The following is a 22293-nucleotide window of genomic DNA, read 5'->3' on the forward strand; positions in this document are numbered from 1 at the left end:
CAGGAATACAAATATAGAGTATAGGAAGCAGCTACCAAACTGCAAATTTGACCCTCAGGTGTAAAGTTCTATTATTCACAATCAGCATGTTTGTGATTTCTTGTTAGTCTTCATGCTGCACAGAGCTTGAGGCCTCTGGAATGGACCGGTAAACGTACCCTCCACATTGAGCTGGGCTGAGCTCATCGCCTCTCCGAAGTCGTTCTTGGCCTGGCAGCTGTACATGCCGGCATCCTCGGGGAAGACCTCCAGCAGCAGCAGTGTGTGCTCGTTCTCATCGTGGAGGATTTTGCACTTCTGGCTGGTGTAGAGAACCTGGGAGTCCTTGAACCAGGACACCTGGGGCTGTGGCAGGCCACTCACCTGAGCCGAGAACCGAGCTGAGCGGCCCGACATGGCTGTCAGTGCCTGCATGTGGCGAATGATCTGAGGAGGCTCTGGCACTGAAACGAGAAACAAAGCTTACTCAGAATGGGAAAATACAGAATATAGACCAAAATCAACAGGATCCCCTTATACAATAACTTACACCGGACATGGAGTTTCATTGTGCTCCGGTTCTTGCCAGCTAAGAAGGTATACTCCCCAGCATCGCTCCTGTAGGTCTCAGCGATGGTGAGCCGGTGGAGCCGCCGGATGGTAGCGTAGGTGAACCGCTCTTCCGTGGAGAACTGGATCTCTACCCCATTCCTCATCCAGCGTCCCTCCACATCATCCTCGCTCACTTCAAACTCAAAGGTTGCTCTTTGTTTCTCCACAACCTGCAAAAACAGACCATCAGGTTTGGGTAACAGAATTCCCAGTTTTTCCCAGAATTATCTGAAAGAACTGGCTCCAGTTTAGCAGCCAGACAACCAAAGGACAGGCAGTCCTCATATTTAGGCAGACTTGTGAAGAACTTATGTGACCCTGCGGTCTTGGGGACGCAGGTAGGCGGTGATGGAGAGGTGCTTGAACTCACCGTGACGTCTCTGCTGACCGGCTCAGAGATCCTGATGTCTCGTCCTTCGACTGACAGGTGGCCCTTGGACATACTGGACCCTGCCACAGCAGTGTATTCGCCAGCATCGGCAAACCGGACAGATGGCAGAACCAGACGGTGCACAAACTGTTCGGAGGACATTTTGTATCTGTAGGAAAAGCACAGGCAGTCATGAAGGTGTGAAGCTATGAAACGAGGGGGAATGTTTCCACGTTAAAGGGCGCAGCTCGACCTGTCGGATGTCTCCAGCTCCTGACCGTCCTTCATCCACATCACCAGTACGTTTGGTTCAGATACTTCACACTCAAATGTTGCTCTCTTCTTCTCAGTGATCTTCAGGTCCTTCAGGTGTTTGGTGAAATCAACAACGCGAGCTGCAGCAAGACAAACGGAAGGCAAATAAACTTCCTCCACTTCCATATTTACAGTAAAAGCCACACTTGATTTTATTGATCCTCTGAAGATAAAAGCATCTCAGAGGAGAATCGCTCCATGGTAGAACCAACAACTGAGAACAGTCAAAGAACAGTTCCAGCCTTCTGCAGCATCTTACCCTCCACATAGAGCTTGGCGGTGGTGACGGCTGAGCCTGACATGAAAGAGTACTCGGCAGTGTCTCCGAAGTGAACGTTGCGGATGCTCAGCGAGTGCGTCAGCTGTTTGCAGCGAGCCTGGCATCTGTCAGTGGAACGGATCTCCACGCCGTTCTTCAGCCATTTGTAGGCTACTCCCTCATAGTTGATGTTGACCTCGAAAGTGACCGTGTCTTTCTCCTGAGCATTCAGGTCCTGCAGCATTGAGGTGATCAGGATAGCTGGAAAACAACACATTAGAAGGTGAAATCACAAACCTTTCATAGAAAGAGAAAGCTGAAATGAAGACTCTGCAGTATTTTAGATGACAATCAGCTTACGGCTGACGGTGAGCGTGGCCGACACGCGGTCGTTCCCGCACACGAAGGTGTACTCGGCCGAGTCGTCCCGGCTGGTGTTCATGATCTTCAGCTGGTGCAGCTTCCCCTGAACCACGATACGGAACTTCTCGCTCATCTCGATCTCCACGCCGTCTTTAAGCCATGTGGACGGCACGTTGAAGTGCGACACCTCGCACTCGAACGTGGCCACCTGCGTCTCTGGGACCTGCACGCTCTTCAGGGGTCTGGTGACGCGCAGCGCTGCGGGGGGGCAAACAAAAAACCTCCGTCCGACTGCGTTTCAGAGCATTGTGGACTTGTATCTCTAAGGTCAACACTTACACTCAACAAGAAGTCGCGCACTGCACTGCAGGTGTCCGACCATGGCGGTGTAGACGCCCTCTTTGCTGCTGTCTACATCTTGGACAATCAGTTTGTGATTCTTCTTCTCAGAGAGCATCGCGTAGTGCTCACTGGGCCTCAGCTCCACATTGTTGAACATCCATCTGACTGGGATGTCATCTTCAGAGATGCCGACCTCAAATGCGACAGTCGCACCCAGCAGAGAGGTCACATCTTTTGGCTTCTTCAGGATTTTGATGGCTGAGAGAAAATTTTGTTACATTCAGTGAAAAAGTATTTGTAGGACTCTGTGGATTCTTAAACTCAGAGAGACTGATATCTTACTTTCGATGTTCAGTCTGGCATTGGCGGAAAGTTTTCCCAGCTTGAAGGAGTACACGGACTCATCCTGGGTGGAGCAGTTGTTGATCTTCAGGGAGTGGACTGTGCCTTCGATGGAGATCTCATATTTGTCGCTGGGCTGGATCTCAACACCATTCTTGATCCACTGCGCTCCTCTCACATTCTCGTGGGTCAGCTCCAGACTGAACACAGCGTTCTGAGTCTGGACCACAGTCAGGTTCTTCAGGGTCTTCTTGACCTTTACAGCTGTGGACACAAAAGTCTCAATGAAACTACACCTGCACCTTCAAACCATCAACCCTATATGGCAGCACTTTCTGGATTCATCAGCCATAGGACAGTTCCACTAATTACTGCATGACAGCATTACAACTGCCAATCCACAGCATTAACGTGTTCAATCAATCAATGAAGTGAAAAACTTTTGCTTGATGTTATATTTCCCTGAAGCTGCTGAACTGAGAGCTACATGCTATCGGTAAACCTGAGTGTGGTTGTTTCCGTTGTAGCATATGACTAACCTTCAACCTTCAGGGTGGCGGAGGTCTTGGAGGTGGCAACCTGGAAGGTGTACTCTCCGACGTCAGTGGCCTTGGTGATGATGATAACGAGGCGTCTGACGACGCCGTCAGACTCTGCCAGCACATTCTCATTCAGGTCAACAGGCTGACCGTCCTTCAGCCACCGGCCCTCCGAGGACGGGTTGGCCACTTCGCACTCCAGCACTGCAGTCTGCGAATCGGCCACCACCAAATCACGGAGCGGTTTCTTGATGGCGCCACCTGGTGACAGAGTAATGTTGTTACAGAGGAACATCCACTGCTTACTGATCTCTTCTGGAACAAGAGTTGAGACGTACCCGTCACGGTGAGCATGGCAGTGCACATCTTCTCGCCAGCCGCGAACATGTACTCTCCCTCTTCGTCCTTCATGGCGTTAATGACCGTCAGGGTGTGGCGCTTGTTCTTGGACTCCATCTTGTGTTTGGCGCCGGCTTTGAGTGGTTGCCTCTTGAAGGTCCAGAAGGCGTCGACGCCTGGGTGAGAAACCTCCACCTCGAAGGTAACATTCTCGGACTCGGCGCACTCCTTATCCTTCATGGGGCTCACAATCTGAACGGCTGAAGAGATGACAGGAAAACTAAGACTCAAAACAGACTCCAAAAGGTTTCATATCAGTCAGGATAAATTATAGCAATAGAGTCAGAGGTCCTTGGATCTGATTGTTGTCACCGATCAGATCCTGCAGAGACCCACTGCTGACACAAGGTTTCTACTTTGCAGTGTTTTCTTGAGAAACTCACGCTGAACGGTGAACTTGCAGCTGGTGTCGGCTCGGCCCACCACCAGCTTGTAACGTCCTTCATCTGAGGCATAGGTGCGGTTGAACACCAGTCGCTGCTTCGAGCCCTTGGGCACTATCTGGACACGCTCGCTGGGGGTCAGCAGTTTGTCATCGTGGTACCACTTGACGGAGCTGATGTCCTGAGCTGAGATCTTGGCCTCCAGGACAGCTTTTGTTCCCTCCACGGCGCTCATGTCCTTCAGGGGAATCAGGATGCCGATGGCTGCGGGGGAAAGCAAAATGTTTGTGAGGTTTTCCTCTTGAAGTAGAGCCGTCAGCTGTAGAGAAGACAGATATGAGGTCACTCACTCTGTACGACCAGCTTGGCCGAGGTGGAGATCTCCTGAGCGGGGATGGTGAAAGAGTACGTCCCGTGGTCATCCTTGACGGTGTCCTCGATCAGGAGCTTGTGGACCTGCTTGTCAATGACCATGTGCACACGGCCGGAGGCAACGACAGGCTGGCCGTTCTTCAACCAGGTTCCTTCCACGTTCTCCTGAGAGAACTTGACCTCCAGCTGGGCGATGTCACCCTCGCAGACGGTCAGGTCGGCCAGGGGCTGTATTAGGGTAACTGGACGGACTGAAGCAACAGAACAGACAAACATGTTCGTGAAGCAGATAACAACATAGATGACCAACAACAAGCGGCAGACCGACTGCAGCAACACAACAAACACTCTATCCATTCTGAGGGTGGAGAAGAGCCCATCATAAAGACCTCCAGGACTCACATTTCATCTTCAGAGAGGCGCTGGTCTGGAACTCGCCCACTTTGAAGGTGTATTTGCCCTGGTCCTCCTTCTTTACGTCCTTCACAGACAGGGTGTGTCTCCCACGGCGTGACGACATGACGTATTTCCCACTGGGATGAAGTGGCTTTTCTCCGAAGAACCAGCTACCTTCAGCGTCCTCACGGGACACCTCGCATTCAAACTCTGCCGTGTAGGTCTCTGGCACCTCGGTGCTCTCCAGCTGCTTCACCAGCTCCAGAGGAGCTCCTGTTCAGAGTACAAAACAGACACCGCATCAACCACAGTGGCACACACCAACTAGCTTTACTGACCGATAGCTCCATCTCATCAACATTCCAACACGCACTGCCTGGTGTCTCTGAGGTCCCAACGCATAAAACTGTCAGACCCTCCACTTTACTGTACCCACGAAGAATCAAGTTTTAGAATGTGTTTCTTCCAAAATCTGACAACTGGTTTTCATGAGCAGAAGTCAAGCGTGTTCAGATGTTAGCTGAACCACATAACAGAGGAAATTCTGCTTGCGTAATCACCAATCAGAAGTGAGAATAAATACCATGATTTTGACTTCTGGTGGTAACTGGAGGTAACTGAAACAACAAACTAGAGAAAACCGAACAAATCATTTGTCTGTTGATACTTGTTTTCCCATGAATTTAAGGAGAAACCCATTTGTTAGAGGAAAGGACTTCATGAGGTCAGTTCAGACCTGTTGTTTTAGATCCACTGGTCAAAGCTGACAGGTCTTTCCATATTCAGGAAGTGGATTAAAATTTAACCTTGGTAAATCACTGTTAAAATGGGAACCAGAGAGTCAGTTAATCTGACTGACTCCTTGAACTGTTCGTCAGCTCACCTTCCACATTCAGTTTGGCAGTGGTCCGGACAGTGTCATCGTCGATGACCACACAGGAGTACTCTGCATCGTCCCTCATCTCGATCACCAGCACAGACAGGAAGTGGACCTTCCTGTCAGAGTGCATCCGGTATTTATCTCCAGAGAAGATCTCCATGTTGTTCTTCATCCATTTGACCTTGACAAATGGTTCGTTGGTTTCACACTCAAAGGTTGCCATGGTGTCCTTCTCCTTAGCATTGACGTCTTCCAGCTTCTGTGTGAAGCTGATCACTTGTTTAGCTGCAGAAAAGACGAGAAAACGTATGTAAGAAACACAGTAACACACACAACTTAGGAGAATAAGCCTGCTGAAAATTTGATGAATGTAGAATAACTCCAGTCCTCCAGGAGCCTCTAACACTGCTGCTCTCTTCAATCCCAACTTTTAAGTTCCTATATGTGATCATGTGATCTGTGCTCTTTCGATAATGCTCGCTGAAAGACGGAAGGCTTTGAAGGTGCCACACGATGCCAGTCAGCGTAACGTGGACGAAAGATGTCGGTTGTACAGTCTGAGAATATTTTCTGGAAATCTTACTGCGAAGCACAGTGTGACTGCTGCTGAGAGCTACAGATGTCAACCAAAAGAAAAGCAGGTGGGCGATCAAATTTGTAGTTTACTTTGATTGTTGAGAAGGTCAACTATTGGAACATTTACATTCTCCATCTATGTCCATAAAAAACTTTTTCCCTGTACACAATTCCTGTGATAAAATCAGTTTGAGTCTCTGTTAGCTTTGTTTATTTTCTTCCTGACATTCAGAATAATGTTATTTTGCTATGTGTACTGAAGCATGTTGCAGGGTTGTTATCTCTGATTCTGTGCAGTCACAGTAAAACTGTCATACAAAAATTTAGAAAAAGCTTGTTGCACATCAAAGCAGCTAGTACACAGACAAAACACTACATTTATAGAAGCATAAATGCTTTGTTTTGTTCAGATTTTATACGAGTGGACTTTGCCTGCCATAGGTGAATCAGTAACGTAGGTGAAAGACCTGACTTTGTAAGACCAGGTTTATACCTTGCACCAACAAAAAGGCATGACTTGAAGTCTCCCCAGCTTTGCTTGTGGCCTTCACCATGATGCTGGCCGAGTCCTCGGCCCTCACGTCTCTGATCACCAGCTCACACACGTGGTCTTCAGGCCAGAACCAGTAAACGCGGTCCGTCTTCTCCAGCTGGACGCCGTTCTTGAACCACTGGCACTCGGGCTCCGGCCGGCCCACCACGCGCACTCTGAACTTGACTTCGTCGCCCTGTGCCACAGTCTGGCTGGTGATGCGCTCCAGGATCTTGGGAGCTTCCATGCTGGCGGAGAGCTTGACTCTTTCAGGTTTCAGAGGTTTGGCGGTAACTTTACGGCGCTCCTCCTCCTTCTTCTTCTCAGCCTCCTCCTTCTCTTTGGCGTGATGCAGCAGGTCTTCCTTGGTCTTTTTCAGTAAATCCTCATAGGAGTCATCCCTTTTACGGGACTTAAGCTCAACAGCGGTGATGGACTCGTAGTAGCCTTCCTCTGTTCTGCGCTTAAACTTGCTCCTCAGCTCCTCGGACTCTTCTGTAGATTTTTCGTGGATGATTCTCTGGGCTTTCTTCAGCTTGACCACCTCTTTCAGCTGAGAGTCCTCTGCAGTTTTCTCCACCTTAATCACCTCAAACGGGGTCCTTCCAGATTCGGCTGCAGCTTCAGCCGCTTTGGCCTCGGGGGCGCGGCGTAGATGAGTCCTGAAGTCTTCCTTCTGCTGGATCTCCAGCTTCACTGTGTGCTCAGTTGTTCCCAGGTTGTTGTCAGCCACCACTTTGACCTCTCCTGCATCGTAGGACTTGATCTCAGTGATTTCCAAGTAGTAAATACCATCATAGCGAAGTCTGTATCTCTTGCTTTTGCGGATGAGTTGTCCGTTGAGGTACCAGTTGACCTTGGGAGCGGGATAACCGGTCACTCTGCAGCGGAATCGTGCTGTGTCACCCTCCAGAACTCTTACGGGTTCAGGGACCAGAACAATCTCTGGTTTGAGTTTCTCCGTTTCTTCTTCGGTGGTGACTCCGTAAGGTCCGCCTTCATGAGCCATGCGCTCCATCTCATCGATGCGGTGGACTCTGCCCTCGGGCAGCTGTGTCTCCTCCACCAGGCCCTTCTCATCCTTCACGATCAGGGTGGCCGAGGTCTGGTCTACTCCAAACTTGTTGGTGGCTCTGCAGGTGATGACGCCGCTGTCTCTGGCGTAAGCTACTTCGTAGTCGAGGCTGCAGTAGCCGAACTCATTGACCATACGCAGCCTGTTGGCGGCGGCCAGAGGTTTGCCGTCGTGCAGCCACTCCACCACCATGTTGGGGTCGCCGATGGGCGTCAGCCTGCACTCGAAGTGAGCTGGACCGAAGCGCTTCATGCGGACTGAGGTCAGCTTCTTCTTGAACTGTGGTTTCTGCTGCTTCTCTTTGTCGTAAAGGTCGCCCTCCTCCCACTGCTCCTGACCGTAGCGCATGTGGAGCGGCTCCACCTCCGGAGGTGCGATCTCTTTGGCTTTGTAAGTTCCTTTGGGGATGATGAGCTTCCTTTCTGGCTCTGGTTCGGCATATTCCACTTCCACGTTGACCCTACAGCGGGTGGTGTCTCGTCCGGCTTTGTTGATGGCTGTTGCTGTGTACCAGGCGCTGTCTGTGCCTGAGGCTGAGGGGATCTGGAATTTGGCTTCTCCTCTCGTTCCTTCAATTCTGAAAGACAAAGTTGTTGACTTATGATCCTGATCGTAGGTTGTTATTAATACAAAAGATGCTGATTTTGGCCATGTCAAATGAAATTTGCCATTGAAAAACTGCAAAACTGCACACCATCTTTAAGTTTTTCTTAAATGTGTACTTCATCTCATCTCCTTTAACAATACATTTATTGTAATGAGTGTCAGACATACTTGATGTTTGGATGTTTGTGCGGCGTGATGATATCGCTGTTTTTCAGCCACACGATGTCTGGCAGCGGGTTTCCCATGGCTTTGACCGCCAGTTCGACCAGCGTTCCCTGTTTCACGCTAATGTTTCTCAGTTTCTCTGTGAACTGCGGACGCACCAGAGTTTCTTTGGCTGGAAAACAAAACATATAAAAATGTCATCAAAAGTCTTTCAGCTTGTCCTACCAGATGCTTGGGTCTGAAAGAAAAGTTACCATCAACAGTGAGAGTGACGGAGATGGTTGAACGTCCAGCTCTGTTCTGAGCCACGACGGTCCACTCCCCGGAGTCATGAGGCATGGCCGGGACGATGATGAGAGACTGAGTACCGTCCTCCTTCACAACAATCTTGTGGGTGTGGTCACTAATCACTTGTTGCCCTGAGAAAAAAGGAGCAAGAAGTTATTTTCTTTTTAGCATTAGAGGTAAAACATGAGTTGAAATGTTAAGTTTGTACATTTCCCTCACCGTTGTGGAACCAGTAGGTGTCGGGCATCGGTCTACCAACAACCTTCAAGTCAAATCTGGCAGTTTGTCCCTCAGAGCATTTACACGAGGAAGGCTTCATGACAAAAACAGGTTTGTAGAGTCTTTCCAGTGAAGCCTCGTCGGTCTCATCGAGCCGACGAGCGGGTGAGCGTCCAGGAGAGCGACTGGGAGAGCGTCCGGGTGAGCGGCTCAGAGAGCGAGGGGAGGTGGAGCTACGGAGGAAGCATCAGAAAGTCAAACGTCTGTGGCTATGAGACGACTTCAGGGGCCACTGAGTGAAACTTACCGGATCCTCTGCACAGCCGGCTGTGGTGTGTACCTCTGAGCTCCGGATGACTCCACGTACAGCTTCCCAGAGCTCACCGCGTTTCCCTTCATGTTGGTGGCGAAGGCGGTGTACACGCCCTCGTCCTCCGGCAGCACCACGGGCAGGCGGAGGCTGGCTCGTCCGTCCTGGAGAACCTCCATCTGGTAGCGATCGCCAGACCTGATGCGTTGGCCATCTTTGTACCACGCAATCTGCAAGCAGACAACAAATCATCAGTAATGCTTCTTCTGTTCAATCCGAACGTTGCCTCATTCTCAGGTTGTTTGGTTGAATCTGTTCACCTTCGGGAGTGGCGCTCCTGCCATCTTGCAATGGAAAGTGACACCCATCCCCTCCATGATCCTGTAGTTCTTCACAGGTGTGTCGAAGGCCGGCTGCACCGCCTCCTCGTCAGCGATGGTCACCACCAGCTCTCCGTCCTCCGTCACCAGCTCTCTGTAGGAGATCCTCATGATGCGGAGCTCGATCTCCTGGATGATCCTCAGTTCAATGGCAGACAGGTGGAACTCCTGCAGGTGTGACAGGATCATTCCGTCATCATCAGGACAACCAAACCAATGAGGAAAAATTGACAGGATGAATATGTCTCTGTCTCTGTTTCTCCTTCTCTGTCTCTCTCTTTCTCTCTCTCTCTCTCTGTCCTGTAGTCAGTGTTCTCTCTCTCTCACACAATGACGTCCTACCTGTCCAGAGATGACAGTAGTGGTGGTGATGGACGTGGTGCTGATCATTTCCTTCGCTGGCATCAAGACGACTGATGGAACGTCTCCCACTTTGGGTTCTTGGACCACAGCTGTCACTTCGGTTTTGAAGGTTGCTTCTTGTTTCTTCATGTAGACTTCGTATTCCTCTGTGGAACCCATGAAATGGACGAGAGGTCAGATTTTCAGTTGTTCATCATACGATGGGTCTGTCACATGAGGCTTTCAGACATACCTTCCTCCAGCAGGCTGACGGAGGCCGACACCTCTCCCAGCTGGTTTTTGGCAAACACAGAGTACTCTCCGGCGTCATCGGCGAACGTCATGGAGATCTCCAGCCGGCACTCGCCAGTCTCCTTCTTGTAAGCTACTTTGTATCTGATTCACAGCACAGAAGGAGATATTGATGATTAGCGATCCTTTCAGAGTGATCTAAAGCCTGTGACCCTGAGGAAGGTCAGCATTTACGTTCACATTACATTGGTTTGCTTCGATGTTTCAATCTGTTTCACATCCGAATCCTGTATCTGTGTGGGTCCCTGTATCTGTGTAGATACCTGTATCCGGTGGTGAGCGGCACGCCGCTCTTCTTCCAGATGATGTGTGGCTTGGGACTTCCTCCCACCTGGCACTGGAACACCACACTGCCTCCCTCCACCAGCTTCTGCACGGTGGGTTTGTGGATGAAGAAGGGCGCGGCGGGGGCGGCATCCGGCTCGGCCACGCTCACCTCCTCTTCTCGGGTCATTCTGTGAGAACAGACGTGTGGTCAGAGCAGACGACTCAGTGGTGTGAATGCACGGCGGCGAAGAAGTGTTCGTATACTCACAGTTTTTCTTCAGTTTCAACATGGCTGATGGCAGCACCCTCCTCTCTGCTCTCAATGTCCTCAGAAACTGCACAGAAACACAAACCGTTCACACACACACATCTGTAGTACATCAATACTAGACTGTTTCAAGATGTCTTGTCCACTTTGTTTATATTAATGGAAAATGAGCAGAGGATTGTTGTTGCTACATGAAATAACAGTCAGAACTTGAACGAGACTGACCCTGGACCAGCAGGTAGCAGGAGGTGCTGACGGTTCCCGCCTCGTTGGTGGCGGTGCAGGTGAAGCGGCCGCTGTCTTCAGCGAAGGCCTCGCGGATCACCATGCGGGCGAAGCCGTTCTGGTAGCTGATCTGGAAGTCGATGGAGGTCTCGATCTTGAAGTCCTCCCTGAACCACATGATGACGGGCGCCGGGTGGCCTTCGATCTGACACTCCAGGGTCACCGACTCGCCCTCCGTCACCGTCACGTTCTTCAGGCCCTGCAAGCCGCGAAAGCAAAGAGACTGTAGGGAAGGTCGGGGCGTTCAGCGGGACAGACGTCGGGTGCCGGGGGACTTACAGACAGCAGGGTTGGTGGGACCACGGCGCCCCCTGCAGATGGGACGGCTGCTGCCTCAACCACCTGTCAATCAAACACAAAACAGTCAGTGTGGGGCAGAGAAAGCAAAACCACGACACAAGACAAGAGACAGACTAGACACAAGAGACACAACACAGAGAGACACATTGCAGAAAGACAACACTGAGACACAACAGACATAAATCAGAGACACAGCACTGACACACATGACAGAGATAAAACACTGAGACACATTGCAGAGAGAAAACACTGAGATACAACAGACATGAATCACACAGGCAACAGTGAGACACATCAAAGAGACACAACAGAGACAAGAGAAAGTCATGGCAGAGAGACACAACACTGAGACATGGAGACAAATTCGAAGACAGACGTGAAAAAGAGGCAAATAGTCTTCACTTTCAAATAAACCGTTGTATCAGACATGGTGTCTGAGTCCATTAACACCAACTCACAAAAGTCTGTGGTCCAACACGCAAGTCAGGTTCTTGATTGACTCATCAGGTTTTCTTGGATTGAACAGTTTTTGGTTTTTTTTACTTGTCACATTGTCATTGATTTGTCAGGTTTTTCCACTGACTCGTCACTTTTTTCTGCTGACTCGTCATGTTTTTTACTGACTTATCAGGGTTTTTTTTACTGACTCATCAAGTTCTTCATTGACGCATCAGGTTTTTCTGCTGACTCGTCATGTTTTCATCAATTCATCAGGTTTTTTTTAATTTACTTGTCAGGTTTTTTTCTGAATATTAAGGATTTTCACTGACTCATCACATTTTTTACTGACTTGTCACGTTTTTCATTGATTCATCAAGTTTTCGTTGACTCAACAGGTTTTCACTGACTCGTCAGGTTTTTTTCATTGATTCGTCAGGCTGCACAGTCTCCCCGCTCCTCTCCACTCTTGGAGAATGCGCATGGAGATGGACGCTCTGAAGGGGGCGTATCGCTAAGCTGAGGAGATTCTTAAAGAGACAGAGACTCCTTTCCAGTCGTTTGAGGCAGCCTGATGCAGAGGCAAATTTGATTTAAGTTGTTTTTGACACACGCAGCTTTCACCATCCAACTTTGGGCAAAGCTGTTGCTTGAGTGTGCTGTAGATTGATACTAAAGGGCTAAAAAACATGCAATACCCTCCACTTTAAGTGACTTGTCAGGTTTTCTTTGACTCGTCAGGTTTTTCATTGATTTGCGAGTTTTTCCATGACCCTTTGTCAACTTTTCTTGCCCTTCTCAACCGACACAATTACAAACCTGGAACTGGGCCTCCAGCACCTGTGTCTGTAACTGGCTGCCCAGGAGACTCTCAAATTTGTGGATCGAAGGGGGGGCGGACTCTGCCACCAATTGTTGGTGGGCAAGGCCTCTGAACGGAGGGGGGACAGACTCCACTGAGGCGTGTAGGGTCTCCGCTGGTTTACGAGATGGACTCGGAGACTTGACGGGTGTGATGATCTTTCGGACGTGGGACGTGGACAGCTCTTTCTGCAGAGTGGCAATGGCTGAGCCGGCAATGGAAACCTGAGCCGGCCAGAGAGGAGGAAGACCCACACCGTCATCCAATCACACGCTGGCTTAAAGGAGTGACATCACAGCAGGGGGAGGAGCTACAGGTCATTAGTGTGATTAAATCTGGAGGATCGGGCAATGGAGTTTTAGACGGATTAATTAATCGGTGCGTTTATGGATTAATGGGATGGAGGATGGGAGGTTAAAGCTCACTGGTTATTTCCTCACACTGTATGCGGTTCAGGCTAGCAGTACGCAGCACACCATTGGAAAAAATCTGTCGGATCAACCATCCAATCACAGATTCTCATTTATTTGTCCATGAGAAATGTGCATGAAGCGCTCAATATGAGCAAATGTAAGCACTAGCAACCGGGTGTGTGACAGGTCTGTGACCAAGTATGTTACAAGTTACCAACAGGTCACAGACAGGTCTGAGGCAGGTCACTAGGACTGTAACAGATCACAGACGGGTCTGTGACAGACTTGGTGGTCAGCCTCTGGTTGACTGCTTCATGCCCGTTTGTGCATTTGGTTTGTTTTCTTGGTTTGGTGCTGCTGGCCTGACACCACCTGTCTTACCTCACAGCTAGACTCGACTTTGGGGACGGAGACTTTAGAGACGGTGAAATGGGGGACAGGAGATGGGACAGCGTCCACATGAGGGGACGTTTGAATCTGAGGCAACACATAGGAGTGTTAGAGGAGGTGTGCAGACATGTGGAAACTTCTTCACTGCACACACGGCAGGATTACTCAGAGATTTGCCCTCTCACTGACAAACATGGCTTCTTCTAATGTGACAGAATGACTGTAACAGGAAGTGTGCCAAAGATAACTTCTTGTGTAGTTTCTGTGTATCTGAGGGACTTCTGAGTCTTCAGGAGCAGAAAAAGCTCCAAACTGTGAGTGTTTTAAAAGCCGTGGCTCCGCCTCACGCTGACTGAGACAATCTCTGGTAATACTGCCCTCTCTGACCTGAGGCAGGGGCTGGGTGGCTTCAGGTGGAAACTCCTGAGCAGATGGAGTTATGTGCCTGAACTCCACCTCTATGGCCTGCTCCTCCCGCTCCTCCCGCGCCTCCTGCTCCTCTGCTCGACCTCCCTCAACATGCATCGGCTGACGCACGCGAGCAAGGTCGACGGCCGCCACCACGGTGGCCACCGCGCCGGCTCGCTTCCCTCCCTCAGCCTGCAGACGAAGCAGCAGCGTTCAGGACTGGAAGCACTCAGACCACATCAATCAACAGTTCATCACTTTGACTGAGGAGGAAGAAAACGTTACACAGATTCCCCTCTTTTCATACAAATGGCTGACCAACCATTTCAAACAAGCACTTTTGATGTACGATGAAAACTTTCTGAACTGAATTGAAACTTTAAAACAGGATGGAAAATGAAACCTTCAAACAGACTGAATGTGTGGTTGATGGGTCAGTCCGTCTGTGGGCTGTTTTCCTTGTAAGTTTGTTGACTGTTCTGTTGGTTGGTAATTTGGTTCTTTAGTTTGTGGGATGGTCAGTTGGTCGATGGTTTATGGGATGGTCTGTCGTTTAGATTTTCCGTCATCTCGGTCTTTACTGTGAAACAGGGGAGCCATGTTCTGACTCCAGCTCATTGTCAACAGGTAGCCACTCTCATGATGCTGTCGCTAACATCGTCTGGTCATAAGAGTATCATACAGACAACGAGCACCGAGTCACGAGAGATGACAGGAGGTGAAAAAGAAAGTGGAGAAATGTCTCAATAGAGGTGAGGAAAGCGCTGAAAAACAAAAATGAAAAACACTTGGGAGGTGTTCGGTAGCACCTGCTGCAGAGAGCGGAGGAGGTACACATGGCAGGAACAACTCCAACAAATCAGACAAAATGTTTGCAAACCTGAGAGAATCTTCATATGAATTGAGGCATGTGAAGTGAAGCTCTAAAGACACTCGAAATGTCTTCCACAATCTGGATCTTCCTTCATATGGGACAAGACTCCATCACTCAAAATCGCACTCTTCTCCTCACAGGGGCCCAGCCAGCTCACATATGGCTCCATCAGGTCACTCAGCACCAACAACCAAACTTCCAACACCTTCAAGAACCGCTCTGAGCTGTGCTCCAGTGTGAGCAGGTCCACAGAGACCGAACAGACCGACAAGGTTTGGAGGAGATTTCCTGAAAGGACCCTGCTGATACTCTGCTCTGAGTACTTTTAGTCTCTGGATATGCAGAGACTGTCTTGGTTGACAGTAGACTAGGGTGGAGGTCCCCCTTTTTAAACAGGGCAAACAGAAGGGGTGCTCCAGCTATAGGAGATCACACTCCTCAGCTTCCCTGGGAAAGTCTATTCCAGGGGAGGCTTATGTATTTTGTGGATTTAGAGAAGGCATTTGACCGTGTCCCTCATGGTATCTTGACAGGATTGCTTTGAGAGTATGGAGTCCGGGGCCCTTTGTTAAGGGCTGTCTGGTCTCTGTATGATTGAAGTAGGAGCCTGGTCCACATTAAGGCAGTAAATCGATGCATGCTGGGATATGGCCGGTGCAGCCAGTGCAGGACAACCCGAACTAGTGGTACAAGTGGTAGCACAAGTTGATCCATGTCTGAAGGTTGGAGTATTATTTTGGTGTGACAGGATCTCTGGCTGTCTTCACTCACTAACTGAGCTGCTCAAACTTAAACATTGTTACTAAAACATTTCAGTAAATACGTTGAGTCCATGTGTGACCTGTAGGGGGCTCTGTCACGCACACGAACCAGCAGATGATGTGTGGCTCCTTCTCTTCAGATGAACTTACGGTGGAATCTTTGCTTCTTGCTCAGTTGTATGACTCTGTAGTTCGTAGTGGAGAAAATGTCAAGAGGCTATAATGTTACACAGCACAGCAGATGATTCTCTACAAGAATGGGGTTCCTGTGCTCTGTGTGCTTGTTTAACCCTTTGTTAAAGGTGCTGTAGACAGGATTTTGCTAGTCAATGCTAATTTTTCTGTGTTTTCTTTGGATTAAATGTTAGAGTATCCACTGATAATCCTTTAGGATTGTAGCATAATTGCACTACCGCGAGGATGCAGCGTTTCCATCTGTCTCTGTTCTGAGCTGAAAAGGAATCTCGACAGCTCCAGGTATCTTTGACCAATCAGAAAAGCCCATGAGGCTCTAACCGTGATTGGTCGAGGGGCGTTCATCGCACGTTCTTGTGGGAGGTGCTTAGCTTGCATAAGGGCGTGATGTCAGAGAAAACAGGACAGGATTGGCTGTGCTGGGTTTCAAATCGCCATCTTAGATGGGTCAAATCACCATCTTGCTTAGGTAACCCTAAGCAAGATGGCGGAGATGTGGAATCCTGCCTACAGCACATTTAAGTAGGTGAAGTAGGTTTGTTGATCTTGTCTAGTTTGGGTTTGTCAGCATGGGTTACTGCATGTTTGCAGTCCAGAGTCCTGTACTACAAAGCAGGGTTTTCTTTTCTGGCGTTACCTTCAGGGTTAACCCTGTTTTTCTGTCCTACCACTCTGGTTCTCTTCTTCCCGGGTCATTCACCACGGTAACTTCTGCTGAACAGCTAACCTGCTCCGGAGCAGGTTATGTTCTGGATAAGAGATCAGCCAGAATAAAAGCTCTGCCTCCTGACTAATCAGAAAATGACATGGCCATTCTTAGAAGATCCTGGTTGGTGGATCATGAGAGAAGAAGAGGAGAGAAAGAGTTTTTCGGGATAGATTTGCAGTAGATTCACATTCTGGTGTTCTCCGGGAAGCAGAGGAAGCTCAGTCTACTGCTAAAGCGACTTGAAGCAGCACAAAGACCAACACAACCATGTTCAGTAGAACCATCCACTGTTTTCAGAAATTTAAAAGCATCCTTGACATTACATTTCATCTTCTTTCATACAGTGAGTGTTAATGCATTGATATTGATTCATATGACTGCCGTAGCGACTGCAGGATGAAGTGAACTGGAAACTAGTTTGTCAATAACAGCTGAAAACCGGGAGTCCGTCACCATGCTTGTGCACAGAGTCCACAGGAGATCAAGTTGAAGACACACCCAGAGCGATGGACCACATCTTCTTCATTAGACGTTGATCTCAAGCTTCCATTCTATAGACCTCTCTGAGTTCTTCGGCTAAACCAACATGTCTGTTAGATCCAAGCCACCAAACTATTTCAAGACATTTCCCTAATCAGTGATCAATACTAAATCAGATCAGCCTCTCTTCAGTAACAGGCTCTGTACCTTCTGACCATCTTCTTGAATTGAAGCCAAATAAAGACAAACCGAGTGATCAGAGTGTTGTCCTTTTTTCTGTACCATTAGCTATTATTAGAGAATCTCACCAGGTTCCACATTAACAGAGTCAGCAATTTTCTGCCAGCATTTCTTTCTGGTTTCTGCTGAAGCAACAGGATTGCTTTAGACCTGCACGATGTGTTTCAATTATTAATATTTATGGAGAAAATGTATCTGCCTCTTAATATGAATGTGAAGTAAGCTGCTTATCAGGATTCTGAATGTCTGGGTTTGTCAATCCAGATCACAGAGAGGTATCCCGGGAATATCAATCCTGCCTCTTGGTTCAGGTCCGTGCAGGTTCACAGTGAGGAGTCGATCTGGTGATATGCTAGCCCCTCCCGACCCTGATGGCTCCGCCCTCACCTGTCTGACCCCGGTGACCACCTGTTCCTGGACCAGGCGGGTCACAGTGGTGGTGGACTCGGCGGTGTAGTCTCCCTGCTTCCATGGCGGCAGGACATCAGCGCCGACGGCCACCTGCTTCCTGGTGGTGATGGGGGACTTCACAGGCCTGCCGGAGAACATCCCAAACTTCAGTTGAGCTGCAGACGGCCAACAACCAAAAACCACGGACTGCACTCACCGGACGGGCGTGGGCGTGGGAGCTTTCACATGTCTGACAGGCGATGGTGACTGCTGGCGTCCTGTGGCCACCTTGGCGACCAGCGAGGCCTGCGTGGGGGACTTCGATGTGGGTTTCGGGGGGACTCTGGGCGGAGTCTTGTGGGCCAGCTGTTGAGTCACTTCGGCGCCTTCCACGTGCATCTGCACCATGGCTGTGGCCTGGAAACTGGCTTCCATCCTCTGATAGAATGTGAGAATGAGAGTAATTTTTCATTGTTGGATTGACTTTGGATTTTAATGCCAATATAACACCAATGAAGGAAACAGGAAAGACACTGGTCAAGAACAGTTCATGTTTTCTGGTTTCAACCCTCAAGTATCATTCTATACTGTTCACACTGCTACAAGACCCCATCTAAGGTCATTTGCTATTTAGAAACATTGAATTGCAGTGAATTCATGAAAGCATCAAACAGGAGAAGAAGAACAGCAGAACTCTACCTTCTCCACTCGGGTTTGTCGGGTCTGTGAGATCTGAGTGCTGGAAATCACTGTCTTGGTTTTCTTTGCTGGAACGGCTTCTTCACCTGGAACAGCAAAGTTTGAAGTCAGAGTGGAACAAGCAGGTGTGCATGAACAGAGTGACAGTACAGAGGGAAAGAACAGAGCGACAGGACTGAACTGTGCTCCTCACCTTGGACCAGCAGCTCGGCAGTAGACGTGGCCCGTCCGCTGCTGTTGGTGGCTGTTGCAGAGTAAGTCCCAGAATCCTCGGGGAAGGCTTCTGCAATCACCAGGCTGTACAGGTCTCCGTCCTGGAGGATCCTGAAATCGGTGGAGCTCTGGATCTCGGCTCCCTCTCGGTAGAACTTGACGGTAGGGGTGGGGATCCCGGAGACTCGGACATCCAGCCTGACCTGGCTGCCCTGTCTCACTGTGGAGCTCTGCAGTCTCTGGACAAAGTTTGGAGGCGCCGTCTCGGCTGGAGGACGTCAAACATGTCCAGTCAGTACACGCTACAGAGCCATGTCTAGGAACCAATAGAACTACAACTTGTCCACAAAGCGTGTCTGACCTGTAACCAGCAGTTCGGCAGTGCTGGTGGCCTGACCGGCTCCGTTGGTGGCTCTGACGGAAAAGCGTCCGCTGTGTGCGGCGGTCACAGCGGGGATCCTCAGAACAGCGCGGCCGTCGCTGAACGAGATGTGAACGCCGGGCAGAGCGGCGGCAGAAAGAACCTGGCCATCACGGAACCAGCTCACCTCAGGAACTGGAGAACCTGCGCGGGGTGGAGCGGGAATCAAACCACCGTCGAAAAAGCCACGTTCACAAGTCCAGTCCACCTAATGAATTCAACCAGCCTCATCAGGCTCGTCAAAGATTGTACATGCGAATGACACTGGCACGATTGTGTCATCTTTTCTATATTGTTTACATAACTGGATGTTCTGTCGTTCTATCTTTTTTCGTTGTTTATTTTTATTACATGTTCGAAATAAAGGGTTCATCACTGTCATCAGTCTTAGCAGTTCTGTCAGTCTCGTCAGTCTCGTCACTCTCATCAGTGTCTCCAGTCCCACTTCTCTTAGGATCAGAACGGTTTCTTACCACTAACTTGAGCCTCGAACGTCGCGGCACTACCCTCAAGTGCCACGACGCTCTGCAGCGGCTGCGTGAACGTCGGTGCTTGTGTTGTCATGGTGATGGCACCCTGAAAGAGAAAGCAAACATGGGCCCATCAAATTGTGCAAGACGACGATATGTCTGATAAATACAGAATAAAGCCAACAGGGTCACTTCATTCCACAAATTACTCATTCCAGATGTATCTTTTTGACCTTTTGAATGGTTAAAAAATAGCGATAAATATCCCAGGTCAGAGCTACTCTGTATATGGGTGTGTGTGTGTGTGTGTGTGTGTGTGTGTGTGTGTGCGTGTGCACGCATGTCCCAATGAAAAAAATTTACAAAAAACAAAAAAAACACCTGCACAAAACAACACCTTAAACTAAGACATCAACACAGAAACAAAAGCATTGACACAAAACACTAAATAACCACAACAACTTCAGAATATCAAAACAAAAACCAACACAAAAAATAGAAACATCAACAGCAAACACAACACAAAAATCAACACAAAAACAAAAACATAAATACAAAACATCCACACTAAAATATCAAAAGAAAAATATGAACACAAAATAATAAAAGAAACATGAAAATATCAAGACAAAAATACAAAAGAAAACAAAAGCATTTCAAAATCAATAAAAAAAAATGAAACAACAAACAAAAATCAACACAAAACAAAAAAAATTAACAAAACATCGACACAAAATCAACACAGAGTAAACACAAAAAATATCAAAAAGCAAAAACAAAGGTATCAACACAAAAACATTAATACAACAATTAAAAAACATCACCACAATAACATCAACACAAAAATAGAAACATCAACACAAAACCAGCAACACTAACCCAATACATAAAAACCACACAAAACAATAAAAGAACATTAATACAACAGAAAAACATTCTCGCAAAAGTATTAACACAAAACCAAAAAAATTAACACAAATACAAAACACTAACAAAAACACCAACACACAAACAACAACACTGACACAAAACATTAACACTTAAGTATCAACACGAAAGCAAGACATTAAGACAAAATCATCAACAAAAAAAAAACATTATGACAAAAACAAAACCATAAAACCAAAGCGTAAATACTGAAACATTAACATAGCGCATCAACAGAAAAACATCAAACCAAAACCTAAATTCAAAAATAGCAACACAAAAATGAAAACATCGACAGCAGCAAACAGCAGAGGCTTGTGGCCAAGGGCCCGAAGCAGGGCCTCATCTCTTATTTCAGTCAGAAACCCCCTCAAATAGAACCATATTCACTCCTCTGCCCACTTCACATTATTATCATTTTCAAAAAGAGCCACTGTCAGTATTCAAACATTTACGATCACTGATTTAGCAAAGGGAGCCATAGCACAGCACAACACAGAAATAAGATTCTTTTTTAAGCGGTTTGTTCATCCTGTCATTGACACAACTGTGTTAAAGTGTCCATTCAGTGTGGTGTTTAGGTGTTTAACCCTTCTAGAACTTTCATCACTTATTGTTTGTGTACGACTGCACAGAGCGGTGCGCACATGTTATCAGTGTTAGGAAATAAACTAGACATTCCCTAATTTCCCCCCCCCAGCACCAATGGGGTTCAGAGGAGACAGGACAGGTCCAAGAACCTCATCTGCCTCAGCGAGAACTTCCTGCTCTGGTAGAGAGGAGGACACCACTCTGGTTAGCATGGTGGTGTCACTGTCTTTTAATCAATATCATGGTTCATGTTATAAATATATCAGTAAAGCCTGAGTTGAATTACTGAGCTGATAGGCTGCTTCATAGTACTGATCAGAATGGAAAAAGTCTGGGTGACCCTCATTTCACACTGGATGAGTCAACCCAGAGGCAAGGTCTGTTAGTCCAGCTTTAAAGGCCAGGATCTGTTACACCAGCTTCAGAGTCCAGGGTCTACTAATCCGGCTTCAGAGTCCAGGGTCTACTAATCCGGTTTCAGAGTCCAGGGTCTGCTAATCCAGCTTCAGAGTCCAGGGTCTGCTAATCCGGCTTCAGAGTCCAGGGTCTGTGAGTCCAGCTTCAGAGTCCAGGGTCTGTGAGTCCAGCTTCAGAGGACATGCCTCAGATCCAACATCCTCTCAGTGTCTTTCTGTTTGTGTCAAACTGATTAGAGCGCACAGAGTTCAGGGACGCGTCATCGAAAAAAGATCCTCTTTCTTGTCAGAATTCTCAGAACGATGGACGCTTCACACCGCTCGATCAGGCTCGTCTTTTGGTTCCGTGCAGGCTTCATCCAGGAGGAGCTGCCAGAAGCTGCCGTCTCAGTTCAGGTCCCCATACTGTCCCTGTCTCTCCTGCAGGGGTTCATCCTCCTCAGTTTGGACAGTGAACACGATGAAGCTGTTAGTTTGTGTGGAGACAGTAGAAACGATTGTTTGGTTGTTGCTGAGATGCTTTGTGAAGTTCTTACTGAACTGAAACTAGTAACCTGAGAACCCGTTATCTGACTTTTTTCCCATCTTCACTGATGTTCTCCGGTGTCGTTCCTCCAGATTGTGAAGCCTGTGAATGGTGAAACCTCCTCTGAAGAGAAATCTTCTGGGCCCTACATTACTGGGGAAGTGGAGGACACCATCTAATCCTCCATTTTTTTTAAACTTATGTTTATTTAGTTAAATGTTTTCAGAAGTCCTCACAATTTCTCTGATGAAGTCAACTCTGCAACAAGAGCGCTGGTTGGAACTGAGCTCCAGTGAAATGAGGACATGAGGAATCCCCCATTTCTTCAGACTTCCTGAAAGTGCAGATTAGATGTTTCTCTGAAAAAAAACTGCTTTCGTCAGTCCATCTTCTA

At 48.3% G+C, this 22293-nt stretch overlaps 1 protein-coding gene across 1 annotated transcript in view; it reads right to left on the reverse strand.

Moving 5' to 3' along the window:
• LOC115403321 (titin-like) overlaps nucleotides 1-19533 on the reverse strand; it is a 164738-nt gene extending 145205 nt beyond the window's left edge. Inside the window, 34 exon segments of the mRNA XM_030112182.1 lie at nucleotides 159-443; nucleotides 530-761; nucleotides 962-1130; nucleotides 1215-1356; nucleotides 1536-1796; nucleotides 1896-2156; nucleotides 2238-2498; nucleotides 2583-2846; nucleotides 3122-3382; nucleotides 3460-3720; nucleotides 3904-4167; nucleotides 4254-4526; nucleotides 4678-4944; nucleotides 5555-5836; nucleotides 6621-8311; nucleotides 8509-8677; nucleotides 8760-8924; nucleotides 9013-9245; nucleotides 9320-9552; nucleotides 9643-9870; nucleotides 10045-10211; nucleotides 10298-10440; nucleotides 10620-10811; nucleotides 10892-10958; nucleotides 11117-11375; nucleotides 11456-11518; nucleotides 12734-13000; nucleotides 13571-13666; nucleotides 13967-14179; nucleotides 17634-18074; nucleotides 18336-18412; nucleotides 18517-18816; nucleotides 18910-19113; nucleotides 19443-19533. Of these exon segments, the coding sequence (XP_029968042.1) occupies nucleotides 159-443; nucleotides 530-761; nucleotides 962-1130; nucleotides 1215-1356; nucleotides 1536-1796; nucleotides 1896-2156; nucleotides 2238-2498; nucleotides 2583-2846; nucleotides 3122-3382; nucleotides 3460-3720; nucleotides 3904-4167; nucleotides 4254-4526; nucleotides 4678-4944; nucleotides 5555-5836; nucleotides 6621-8311; nucleotides 8509-8677; nucleotides 8760-8924; nucleotides 9013-9245; nucleotides 9320-9552; nucleotides 9643-9870; nucleotides 10045-10211; nucleotides 10298-10440; nucleotides 10620-10811; nucleotides 10892-10958; nucleotides 11117-11375; nucleotides 11456-11518; nucleotides 12734-13000; nucleotides 13571-13666; nucleotides 13967-14179; nucleotides 17634-18074; nucleotides 18336-18412; nucleotides 18517-18816; nucleotides 18910-19113; nucleotides 19443-19533 (8782 nt within the window).
• Between the last annotated feature and the right edge of the window lie 2760 nt (nucleotides 19534-22293).

The sequence above is a fragment of the Salarias fasciatus genome, chromosome 16, assembly GCF_902148845.1.
Source record: "Salarias fasciatus chromosome 16, fSalaFa1.1, whole genome shotgun sequence".
NCBI classification, from domain to species: Eukaryota; Metazoa; Chordata; class Actinopteri; order Blenniiformes; family Blenniidae; genus Salarias; species Salarias fasciatus.